This window comes from Ilyonectria robusta, assembly GCF_021365365.1.
Source record: "Ilyonectria robusta strain PMI_751 chromosome Unknown BGZ61scaffold_20, whole genome shotgun sequence".
NCBI classification, from domain to species: Eukaryota; Fungi; Ascomycota; class Sordariomycetes; order Hypocreales; family Nectriaceae; genus Ilyonectria; species Ilyonectria robusta.
This window is the reverse complement of record NW_025764454.1, coordinates 283,038-295,294: the sequence shown is the minus strand read 5'-3', so window position 1 is coordinate 295,294 and position 12,257 is coordinate 283,038. Positions and strand designations below refer to the sequence as shown.

General features: G+C 57.2%; 3 protein-coding genes across 3 annotated transcripts; 2 read left to right on the top strand and 1 right to left on the bottom strand.

The window, feature by feature from the left end:
• Positions 1 to 535: 535 nt before the first annotated feature.
• On the top strand, positions 536 to 1,281 carry BGZ61DRAFT_520841 (uncharacterized protein; the record flags this gene model as incomplete). Its single annotated transcript, XM_046252466.1, has 3 exons — positions 536 to 620; positions 705 to 827; positions 931 to 1,281. 3 exons carry the CDS (start codon positions 536 to 538, stop codon positions 1,125 to 1,127), a joined length of 405 nt encoding a protein of 134 aa, XP_046099931.1. The 3' UTR covers positions 1,128 to 1,281.
• A 3,280-nt stretch (positions 1,282 to 4,561) lies between these two features.
• On the top strand, positions 4,562 to 8,333 carry BGZ61DRAFT_98103 (salt tolerance down-regulator-domain-containing protein). Its single transcript, XM_046257290.1, has 5 exons — positions 4,562 to 4,589; positions 4,733 to 5,921; positions 5,973 to 6,235; positions 6,293 to 8,042; positions 8,129 to 8,333. Exons 2-5 carry the CDS (start codon positions 4,838 to 4,840, stop codon positions 8,161 to 8,163), a joined length of 3,132 nt encoding a protein of 1,043 aa, XP_046099930.1. The 5' UTR covers positions 4,562 to 4,589; positions 4,733 to 4,837; the 3' UTR covers positions 8,164 to 8,333.
• Positions 8,334 to 9,865: 1,532 nt separating this feature from the next.
• Positions 9,866 to 10,687, bottom strand: BGZ61DRAFT_360938 (uncharacterized protein; the record flags this gene model as incomplete). Its single annotated transcript, XM_046241217.1, has 1 exon — positions 9,866 to 10,687. One exon carries the CDS (start codon positions 10,685 to 10,687, stop codon positions 9,866 to 9,868), a length of 822 nt encoding a protein of 273 aa, XP_046099929.1.
• Positions 10,688 to 12,257: the final 1,570 nt, after the last annotated feature.

The window sequence follows — 12,257 nt, the reverse complement described above, 5'->3', positions numbered from 1 at the left end:
GCGGCGGCAAAGACGACCGAAGGTGAATCGTAAACGGAACGGTCGCGTCGTAAAGGGCGTAAATCAGCTGGCGAGTCGGCCGGTCGTGGGAGGAAGTCGTCGAGTGGCCCCTATTTCGCTGATCCGAGGTTTGTTTGAATGTGTACGCGGGCCGAGCACGATGAGGATGGAGACGGCGATGGATGGGATGGGAAGCAGGGACGTCGGACCGCGCGCGTAGCGAATACGATCTAGCCGGGGCGGTGGGACGGAGAGACGGAGTGGTTGGAGGAGAGGAGAGAATGGGCTTTTTAATGGAATGGGAATACGAGCTGAGGAAGCGTAGGACTTGGAGAGGACGGGCAGGACGGGGGAGGGACGAGGAGAGACGAGGAGAGACCGGTCGGACAGTCGGGGAAGGCGATGGCGTTTTCTGCTCTGGCGGACTGGAACTGACTGGGTCTGGGTCTGGGCTGAGCAAGTGCGCAAGCTGGGCTTTTGGGGCTGGGCTGAATCGCCGAAAGCTGGTGCTTTTGGTTGTGGTGGATTGGACGTGATGTGGATGTGGTGGATGTGGTGGTGGGTGCTTTGGTGCGAGTTCAGCGCGGTGCGAGTGCTAGGAGCGGCAGTGGTTCCAGCAGGTGGGTGTCCGTTTCGGTGCCTGTTTGGGGGTGGTTGCTGGGCTTGGGTTGTTTTGTTACGGGCCACCAGGCTACTCCGTACAGGCTTAACAGGCTACAGGATACAGGCTACAGGCCACCCGCCCGGGGAACGGCGCGAGCGGCCGGTGGGCGTGGCGGTCGTTGTGGTGGTCGTTATAGTGGGGAGGTGGAGGGAGGGGGGAACAAGTGTGTGGTGGAGCAGCAGGACTTTTTTAGCAACCCCCGGAGTACCTCTTGTGTACTGCGGGTACCGCCTATGCGAGAAGTCCTTTGCAACTTCGGTTCGCAGGCATTGGTCGCTGCACTTTTCACCCGTGGGGGCAGTGGTTGTTGCAGTGGTTGTTGCAGCGCAGCGGTTGTTACAGTGGGATGGGATGGACGCCGTCGACGCCTTCAGGGCTATGTCAGAGCCCGCTAGAGGCTGTACAGAAGCCTACCGGCTGGTGGCGGCGGCACAGAGGAATAGCGCTGGCCGGTGGAGGCTGACGATGACGATGACGATGATGGAGATGGAGATGGAGATGAAGCCAAGCCCATCATGACCCAAGCAGCCAGCCTTAACGTAAAATATACAGACGACGCGCAGGGAAGACGGCTTCTGCAGGGACAGGCTCACAAGGGACCTGTCAAAAGAATTGAGGAATCCAAGCTCCATGATGCTCCATCCTCAACCCGGCCGGGAACAACTCGCGATCAGCAGGGGAAGAGGTCCAGAAAAAGAAACAGATCCACGGCCTGTACTCCACGCAATTACCTACTCCGTGCATAGTCTGAACTCACGGAGCAGCCAGACAGGCGCCCAGGGTCCTCCCAGGTACTACTCCGTCCATTGTCGCCGCGTAGAGTTCACCAGTTCGGCAAAGGGGTCCTTGCTAGAGCGCATGGAGCGCATGGATCGGGTTCCAAAAACAGACCTGGCATGTGCTTTGTTGACTGGGCACTGCCTGCACAGATCTTGTCGTTGCGCCAATAACTTAGGTTTCGGATCGCCTACGGTACCTATCCATAGTTAATACTACATGACTCTGTGCCTCGAGGCAGAAGAAACATTCGTCGCGAATACCCGCGAGACGGACACGGGGTAACGTAACAGCGACCTCCATCACGTCGAGAGCGCACCATTGCATTAACTCGTTGCCGTTTTGCCGTGCTCTCCGTTTCTATTTTGCTACCGACTTGATCCACTACCTGCTACGTAAAAGCACATGCTTTTCTCTCCGTCCAGCTGGGTTGTAGGCTCCATTGCTTCCGGCCATTGCTTCCGGTCATTGCATTGACAACGCTCGGTCGCATGAGGGAGAATTCTTTCGTCATCAGCCAGCTCACTGCAGCGCCAGAACGTGATATTATATGACCGTCTAAAAAGTCGGGACGACGGAGGCCAATCACGGGGAAATGGATGCTCTTCTCTCACACGTCAATGGCAAATAGTGGGCTTGCGAGCGAGAAACATGCCACCACGTCTTCATCCCTCTCAGCACTCGCTGGGTTGGGCCAACGGGGCAGTGAATCAACAAACAGAATGATGACAACGTTGCCGATGACCACGCGAAGCGACTGGCCTCAGAAGTCTTGTAGCAGGCTTGAATGCCCAATGCATCGATTCCCCTTTCTTTTTCCCTAGGCTACCCAAACGTCCCCAGCCGGCTTGCTTCTGGCGCGCCGTTCGTCATGCCATGTCACTATTTAGTGCAGACGACACCCGCTGTGAGGCTGTGCATCCGAAAACAAACCCACCAAGCCAGCAGAGGCTAAAATAAGCACCCTCCGTTCAGGGACCGGGATAGGTCAGGATGAACTACCACGTCGGGCTGCGTAGTAGGACCACAGTCCTTCAAGGTTGGTCGACCGTCTTGGAAGACATGATCGAGCCATACTCGTTTTTTTTTTTCAGTGGGACTCTTGGCTCGCGTGCTTCTCGTGTGAATGCCATCCATCCGGATCCCGTCCGTCGTGTCATACTTCTCTGTGCGATCCGACGGCTACCTCCGATCGATCAGCACCGCACAATTTGCTGTGCGGTTGGTACGATGCAAACAGAGCAAGTATCCTCCACAACCAGGGGACCCATCCAGGGACATTTCCCACTGCATCCAATGGCAGGCGGTAGACTAGGTTACTGCTGAGCGAGGCTCCAGGGCCTTCGCATCAACCCCAAAAACTGGTTCCCGCTTATTGTCCTACAACTGTTCTTGTACTTCTTTCGTACACTCTCACCAGACCACCGAGAACTAGGGCTGACAGGCACTCCCCTTGTTCATCTATAATGCTAGCTCAGGCCATGCAACAAGCACTCGCATCGTCCGTCGTTGTGCTGCTGTGATAAGCAAATATCCGTCGCGCGTTGGCCGCGGCGCAATCCACCACCATGACCATTGTCAAGTCATGCTCTCACAACGGGTTTGTCAACCACACTCAATAGATCTGCCTCCAACCAAACAAGGCAATGGCGACACTAAGGGAAGCATGGCAACCTCTAGTGGGCATCATCTAGCGACTCTATTGCCCGATATGGACCCATCCGTTCGTTATCTTTGCATCTCGTTTACTCCAACTGGGAGGTGGTTGCAGTAGTGCTACAAACCAGCTTTCGCGCGCATCTCATCCTTGGCGACGTTTTTCCCTCTACGGTCAATCAGCCGAAGCATCCAACGCCGCGGTTACACATTGCCACGTTCCTCCACTCTCGTGTCCAACGTCAGAAAGGGGGGTGAGCCCGTCTCGTTGTGTGGTCGCCCTGTGTCACACGGATAGGTGCTTATGCATGAGATTGCTTGCGGGATGCGATGTCGTTGTGCCACTTGTCCGCCCGTCATTTCCAGGCCTACAGCGTCTGCGGTGCTTGCCGATTAACGAGTGAGGGCTCATGAAGATCCCCCGCCTACCCAGTCGTGATCCCGCTGTGTCACCATACCCTAGGGGTTACGTCCGGCAAAGAGATTGCTCCCGCTCATCGACTTCAGTCATGAAGATCCCAATCCACTACACCCTTCGGTTACGGCCCTGCACCCACTATAGCGGTTTCAGCCCAAACGTCAAACAGCAAGGCTACTGCGGAAGGCCTACGGAGACAGGATTGGGGATTTATTCGCAGATCATATTGTGCTATGAAGAGTCATAAAGAGAACAGCAGACTGAAATGAATGGGGCTGTTGGCAGAAATGTCCACCTGTATCTCGCTTGACGTTTTGATTAGTTTGCTCTCCCTCGCAACTGACTCACTCGGCCGTTCTGTTCATGCACGCTTTCCCGCTCTTAACGTCCAAGGAAAGCAACAGATGGCAACAGAAGCAACGGGCGGCACGCCAAATCACAACACTTTATACTTTAAAAACAAATCGGTTGGGCGGGGGACGAGAAGGGAGCCGTTGATGTCGTATGTGGATCGCTATGTCCTGGGCGGCTCTATGGCAACTGCCTTTAGATATCTATCCCCAAGCATCCCGGCTGGAGGAGAGTTCAGCTCGCCAAACGCACCTTCTAGAATTCGTGGAGATCGAGTCTAGGGTAAGCCCAATTGAGCAACGGAGCGCTGACATCAAGGTCGTTGCTCCCGCCAACCCCACTTGCCTAAGGCACAAACGCGGAAACCGTTGGTGGCCAAGGTCACGTGTAAAGTCACACGACCCCTACCACACTCAGGCACGAAATCTGATTGACGGAGGCGGACCCAGTTTTCCCTGGCTTCACAGTGCACGCCCTCGTTCGGCTGCATGCGAAAGTACAGGTGCCATGTAACTCCACTGGAGAGTGACTTCCATCTCTTGCGTTGAGCCTCGAACACCATCGAAACCTCCAACAAAGACGTCCAGGCTTAGTATCCCTCCCGCAACATCTCTACAGGCCCCGAACCGCGCACACGTTCGCCGCCGGAGCATCTTATCGACCCGGGCCTGGCCCACCTCCCCGCAGGCGTCATCGCTGACCTAACCCTGACCTGGGGACTGAGTGAGTGCCTCATTTTGAGCCGCCCCAGACCCTCCACCATCATCGGCAACTCGCATCTCGCACCCGTCCGCCGCCGCCCTTGGACCCGACTCGCCTCGCCCTGCGCTGCGCACCTCTGCCGGCACCGTGCTGACCCGTGGCAGCTACTTCTAGACGCCCCTTCCCTCTCCTCTCCCCCCTCCGAGCGGCAGACACGTGTTGCGCGCGGCCTCTTCATGCTTTCGACTGCCCTCGCTCCGTAACCCACGATGCCGGCCACCAACCAGAAACCGGCTACGCAAACGCCGGCATCACCCCGAAACCTCGCCAAATACACCAACAAGGATGGCTCCAAGTTCATCACCGTCCCCAAGGGCACCCCCTCCGAGTCGTCCCAACCCTCCACCCCCACAACCACCAAACACAGCGCACCCCCACCAGAGCCCAACGCCAGCAACGACACTGCTCCGACTGTGAACCGTAAGAAGCAGAAGCGCCGGCAAAAGGCAGCCGCTAAGGCCGCCGCCGAGCAGGCTGCGAATGGCCATGCCGACCACATATCCAGCTCCGGGATGACTTCGGGTCACCACCGTGCCGACCACGAGATTGTCGCTAGTGACGATGACGACGCCGACTACGGCTTAGGGGCTCATCACTCGGGGTCCATGTCGAACGGTCATCTGGCAATAGACGCCAAATCCAAGAAGAATCGGAAGAAGAAGAAAAAGAACGCTGCGGGAGACAGTGACACTGCGTCGCCAACCCCTGCACATTCACATCTTGAATCGCAATCTTCGACGGTGGGTCGTGGCTCTGGCATGTCTCGCGACAAGATCTGGAGCACGAGTAATCAGGAGGAGCGTGAACGTATCAAGGAGTTCTGGCTTGGTCTGGGTGAGGACGAACGGAAGTCGTTGGTCAAGGTGGAAAAGGATGCTGTGTTAAAGAAGATGAAGGAGCAGCAAAAGCACACCTGCAGCTGTACGGTCTGTGGCCGGAAGCGAACCGCGATAGAGGAGGAGCTGGAAGGTCTCTACGACGCCTACTACCTCGAGCTGGAGCAATTCGCCAACCAAGGCGAGGGCCCGCCCATGCTCCCCCCACCCCGCGATTTCTCCCTACGACCGCCCCGAGGGCTACCTTCGAGCTATACCAACCAACCCCCATCCCGCGGCCGAATAGTGGAACATGTCGGCGACGACGAGGACGAGGACGATTTGGAGGAAGGCTACAGCGATGACGAAGTGGACGACGACGATTATAGCGACGACGAGCCTCCCGAGGAATTCCACAACTCTCACGATCGTGACGTGGCTGATTTCTTGACGTTTGGCAACAGTCTGCAGGTCAAGGGTACGCAGCTCCTTGAATCACTACTCCGCAGATATGGTAACATGGAACTAGGCGGCATTCTCACCGTTGCGGATGACCTACTCAAGAATGACGGCAAGCGATTCATCGAAATGATGGAGCAGCTAGCGGAACGTCGCATGGCCCGGGAAGAGGACGCTCGCGAGCACTTTTCTCGCGGCGCCTATGGTCATCCTAACGGCTCATACTCCAATCCTCATAATCACCCTCCTCCTGAAGACGATGAATATGACGACGACGAGGATGAGGAGGAAGATTATGACGACAGTCAAGATGAGGAGTATGAGGATGAAGAGGTATACTCAAACCCCTCTATAATGCCGTCCCAGTCACATACTGAGTGTTGCTGCCAGGACCAAATGACGGAGGAGCAACGAATGGAAGAAGGCCGCCGCATGTTCCAGATATTTGCTGCACGAATGTTTGAGCAACGCGTTCTCTCAGCATACAAGGAAAAGGTAGCCAAGGAACGCCAGCAGAAACTGCTGGAAGAGTTGGAAGAGGAGAGCCGACAAGTCGACCAACAGAAGGCGAAAAAAGCTAAGAACGCCCAGAAGAAGAAGGACAAGGCAGCTCAGAAGAAGCAGGCCTTGGCCGAGGAGAAGGCGCGCAAGGAAGCCGAAAAGGCTGCCCAAGACGCCGCTCGACTGGACGCTGAGAAGCAACGGGCCGCTGAACAGAGACAGAAAGCTGAGGAGAAGCGGAAGCAGAAAGATGCCCAGAAGAAGGCCGAAGAGGACGCTCGACTCCGGAAAGAAGCTGAACGGCAACGGCGACTTCAGGAGCAGAGAGACAAGCAGGCGGACCAAGAGCGCAAAGCTCGCGAAGCCAAGGAGCGGGAGAAGAAGTTCAAGGAGGAACAACGACAGAAGGACAAAGACGCTCGTGAGCAAAAGGAGCGTGAGGCTCAAGAGCGAAAGGATAAGCAAGATCGGGACAAGCGGGACAAGGAAGCCAGAGCCGCCAAGGCCCAGAAGGAGGTCCAGGCCGCCAAGGAGGCCAAGGAGAGAGCAAGAGAGGAGAAGGTTGCTGCCCTGAAGGCGGCGAGCCAGACACCTCAAGGCCAGCCTCTGCAACTGTCCAAGCGTGGTCAACAGCACCCCGTCTCGATCCCGACCATTCTACCTCAACATCCATCGAACCCCGTCAACTTCGCCTCGCCCAAGATACCCGTGGCAACACCCGTGATCCCCAAGGCACCGACGCCTATCCGACCGCGAACGACGTCTCAGCAACAGGAAGCTGGACAATCGAGTTCTTCGGCGTCGCAGTCAGCTTCGGCTACGAGTCAGAACCCATCACCGCATTCTGTAACACCAGCTCACATGAGCCCAGGGCCTATTGGCCAGCAGAGGAAGGGAAGTACTAGCACGACGGCAACTACCTCTCAGCATTCGCATTCATCCTCTCCACCGATGAGAAAATTGAAGCTGCTGCCCGGTCAGACACCGCCTTTCCAGATCCCCCCGTTGGTAATGCAGCCACCTCCAGGGCTCGCGCACCACCCTCCGCCGGGTTTCCCGAGCCGCATACCCCACGAACCCATCTTCCCTCCCGGTTTCAGACCTGGCCCGAGTATGATGATGCCCCCTCCCGGCATCAATGGTCCCACAGCTCGGGGGTTCCCCCCCGGGCCCTTGCCGCCACCCGGATTCTCGCAACCTGCTGGTGATCAGTTTGGAATGGCCGGTGGATTCCCGTTACCCAAGGACGGACCCCCACCGACCCATACGCGCCAGAGCTCTGGAGCTTTCGACGGTCTGTCCGGAACCTCGACGCAACCCATAGGACGACCTGCGCCTATCGGGCGGCCCGGAAGTGTTAACCATGGACGATCGTATGACGAGGACGACGAAACGACGCACCTGGGAAGTAGAGCGCTCCTCGAAGACGACGAGCTATTGGGTGCTGAGATCAACATGGGAAGCCTGCGCAACCAACCACCAGGACCACGAGCTGGCTTTCCGGCGAGTCCCTTTATGGATGCCGGTTTTTCCCTTGCACACAATCCGTGGGGGCCTCCAGCTGTAACTGCACACCCGTTTCCTCCTCCAGGCTTTAGCAATCCTGGATGGGGCGCGCCAAGCGTGCCTCCTGGATTCGGTATGGGATCTCCTATCCCCGCGCTGAGCTCTATTCGCCCACCCGCCCAACCACGCCATGTAACTGTTCGTCTCATGTTGTGTCAGGCCTGCAAGGAACTTGCCAACTCGGGCGACCCTGAGGGATTCATCGGACTCGCAGCTCTCAAGTCTCATATTGATGCTCTTACTGGTGATCAGGGCCTTACAGAACAAGACCTGCTGAATTTGTGCGACACCGAAGGGAGCCTTTCCAATGGAGGTGGCACCTTTGAAGTCAGGCGGGATGCTGGTGGCCCTGGAAAGCATACTGTGCGATGGGCGCCGGATCTTAGCGACATATACCCTCATTATCGAGCCGTTGGAGCTCCTGGCGAGATCGGTAGCCCATTGTCAGGACACGCATCCTTGCGAGGAATCTAGGGAGTTCCTAGCCAGGGGAGTGATCGAACCAGTAGCAACAGCCCTTCTGAGCGGAGGTCGATGTTTGACCATATGGGTAATTTCGGCAGCACCACACCCACCCGCCGATCGATGGCGCTTAGCGACCAGTACATCGGCACACCCAGGGACAAATTTTCCCTTTACGCGGCTGCCTCTAACGGGCGTGGGCCCAAGAACCTGTCCAAGGTGGACACCTGGGAGGGTTTCTTCGACAGTTGCAAAGGGAAGATGGGTGGACAGGATGGGCGGAGGTAGGAATAGGTCAGGACTGTGTACTCCAATGGGACACGGTGTGCCTCACGGCACACATGGTTGGCGAAGTCTACGAGCGACGGGATGAGAGAAGCGAAAGCGAACCAGCGTGTGAATTACCGCGGTCGTCACTGAAGGAATTATGTTCGAGTATCGGATAATAAGCATGAAATGGTCTTTAAAGGCCTGTGGAATGTGAAAGTGCACTTCTGTGGGACGAAGCAATTGCCGTGTTATGTTTGCTGTCTGTGATGTGTTGTGTATGTCGTGTGTGTCGTGGCAGGAACTGATCGAGGTTGAGATGGTCTTGTGTAGAACTGGTGAAATGCGAAATCCACAAGTTCAGGTCTGGTGCACAGGTCACAATGACGATATATGTGTTCTCGGTCATCCTTTGCTGACTTTGTTCTTCGTTATTGTAGTTGGCGGCATATCGCTGCACTTCAACCACAACAGAGACATACTCCCTAAATGTCGAGGGTAACATTGTATTCTTTTTGTATCTTGCTCTGAGAGTCCAAATAGGTCACCTAAACTCGGGTCAGTTGCGTAGCCCATCAAAGTAGATATATCTTCAATGCAGAGCAGCTTTTGCCGTGACCTTGCTTGTATGTCTCACACTGTTCGAACAGACACAAACACAGGCACACTTTGTTGGGTCCTCAGCTTGGACTATGGGATGTGCTCACTGTACCATCGCCGTACAAACACCCACCCAACCTTTGAGGAAAGACCAAATCGAGTCTTTGAAGATGCCAACCGGGAATTCCAAGAAGGCAAAGACGGAGCAGCGCACGAGCATAGAAACACATGGAGAAGGTGCAACGCAGACACATACACGTGATATCTATAACTCGAGACCTGCGACCTCTGATCTAAGATGCAAGTACAACCTCGGCCTTTATTCGACCGTCTTCGCAATGAATTCACTATTTTGCAGACTTCTAGTCATATTTATTTCCATTTGCTCCGAGTACTCAAACACATGTCCCTGGCCCTGACAATAAGGTATCAAAAACAAGTTGCTCATCACTCCGTGGCCCCAATGCGGCTCTCCTCCGAGGAGGGCTCAGGGTGGCGCCCAAGAGGCTACTCCCTCACGCGTTCCAGACGCCCCCCGGTGCGTCTTCCATGACCGGACCGGTCGTCCTAAGCACGGCCCTGGTCCTGGAAGGGGTTCGCGCCGCCGGCAGCGGAGCCGCCAGAGGCTTTGCGGAGGAGGGGAGTTCGCTGGGCGGCGCGCTGCTTCTTGGTGGCGGCGCGGGCCAGAGCGGTGGCCTCGGCCTTGGCGGCGAGGCGCTTCTGCTCCTTGCGGTCCTTGCAGCAGGCAAAGGTCAGGCCGGCGGCGCCGATGACGAGGGCTCCGGCGAAGACGAGGGCGACGACGATGCCGCCGACGTCCATTTTCTTGAGGTCCATGCAGATGTCGTTGTTCTGGGAATCGACGGTGCAGATGAGCGTGGGGTCGCAGGTGCTGGTGGTGATCTCGGTCGGGAAGCAAGTCACGGTCTTGGTGTGGTCGCCGCTGGTGGTCAAGGGGCACGAGCTGGTCGATGACTTGCCGGTGCTGAAGCAGTCGGTGCCGGAGTAGATCTTCCCGGTCTTGGAGGACTTGCCGGTGGCCGTGGCGTCGGCGGCGGTGGTGTCAGCGCGAATGAAGGCGTCAGCACGGGGGTAGGCGGCGGCACGGAAGCGCTTCTTCAGATCGCCGGACTGGGCCATCTCCTCGCAACGCTCCAGGGTGGCTTTCGCCTCAATGGCGGCGTCGGCGGGCGAGCAGCCGACGTTGGTGTAGCAGGTTCGGATGTCGCTCTCCTCGAAGGTCTGGAGCTGCGACAGGCAGTAGGCGAGGGCTCCCTGATGGCCGCAGTCGGCGAAGCTGGCCAGGTCCTCGTGGTTGTTGACGAGGCACTCGTGCTTGGCGGTGGCCAGGGCACTCCCGGCGAAGAGGACGACGGATGAGACGCGCATGATGGCGGGTTTGTGATGGTTTGGATCTGGAGAGGAGGTGGGAGGATGTACGGCGTTTCGTATCGAATGGCAGACTCGAGGATGATGGACGAGAGTATCGAGGGTGAGTGGCTCCGTTGTCCAGCGACGCCCCGCAAAAGTCCCGGTTTCGAAGTCGATTAGCTGGCTGAGTGGATGGATTACAGGCTCATTCCCTTCCAGCAGGCACGAGAGTTGAGGGAGTCGACGGGAGGGTATTCGGCGACACGACGAGACGAAGGAAAAGAGAAGAAATTGGCGGATGAAGAAGGATGGGCGAGGGTTAGGGGAGAGGAGAGGAGAGGAGGATTGCGAGAAGGAGGCGGGATACGAAGGACGAAGACTGGGAAGACTGGGGTGGCAGGGGGAGTGAGGCGGCGCTCGGGAGAAATGTGGGAGCCACGGTGATTAAAAAAAAAGGAGACGGATGGTCGCTATTTTTCGGCACCCTGAACTAGTCTGACCAGCCAGTCTGCACCTCTCTACACGTCTCCAGTCGAGCGTCCAGCCTCCAGTCACAAGTCAGCCTGGGCGGGTACGGATACATGGGGGTCCGCAGCAAGGGTGTTTGGATTCTTATGGGAGCTGCTAATTATGTACGAAGTACGGAGTATGGCGGCGACTTGGTAAGGCTGTGCTGGCTGTGTTGGCGGTGCCGGCGCGCTGCGAGCAGTTAGTGCTGTTAGTACTGCTCCAGTTGCGGCGGGCGACATTGGGCTAGGGAACAGCGAGTCTCCAGGGCTTCAGGGAGGGCGGTGGCGGCTGGGGCTGGGCCGGGCTGATGACAGGGGCGATCCCTAAGAGCTAGAGAGAGCACTACGGCGACGGCACGTAGAGTGCGAGGTACCGGGTACTCGCTCCAGCTCTTGGTGCGCATGACGGGCGGCGATGCTGATTTGCTCTGCTGGGCATTGGCGTGGTGCGGCTGCAGGTGCTGATGCTGATGGTGGCATTTGGCTGTTGAACCTTGAGCTTCTGCGGAGGGAGGGAGTGAGTGTGACACCGCGAGCAAGCAACCCGCCAGTAGCCAGCCAAAGTTGAGCGAATCTACGGATACGTGAACAGAGACGCGGGGCCACAACGAAAAGGGGACGGCAAGCAATACCATGGCCGCTGAGCTGTGAAAGGAGCACTGTGGACTGTGTGGCGGCATGTTTCGAGAGCATCGACGTTAATCCATATGCAGCCCACACACATAAGCCCAAGCCCACCCCAAGTGGCTGAGGCCGCACTTCAGCTGGAGACGCTCTAATGAGGAGAGGGAGTTGGCACGTTGCACGTCGCACTGGCCCACCTGCTTTGTGCTCTTCCTCCTGTGCTCCTGTGCTGTGGCATGAGGTATGTACTGTGTACCTGCGGGGATGCTTGCTGACGGCAGCTTTTCTGGCGCGGAGGGGACGAGATGCCGAAAAGGCGGAAGCAGCCAGCGTGGAAATAGACTGGCGCTGACATGAGATGGAGACGCCGGAGTTGGACGTGAGGCTCATCTGTGGGCTCCTCGTCCCGTAGGTGATGATGGCGTTGGTCCCCGAGCGGAGGAGGGTCTGCAGAC

Coding starts and splice junctions, on each gene's coding strand:
- BGZ61DRAFT_98103 (XM_046257290.1), top strand. CDS start 4,838: ATGCCGGCCACCAACCAGAAACCGGCTACGCAAACGCCGGCATCACCC. Junction 5,922..5,972: donor CAACAGTCTGCAGGTCAAGG/GTACGCAGCTCC, acceptor ACATGGAACTAG/GCGGCATTCTCACCGTTGCG. Junction 8,043..8,128: donor AAGCGTGCCTCCTGGATTCG/GTATGGGATCTC, acceptor ATGTTGTGTCAG/GCCTGCAAGGAACTTGCCAA.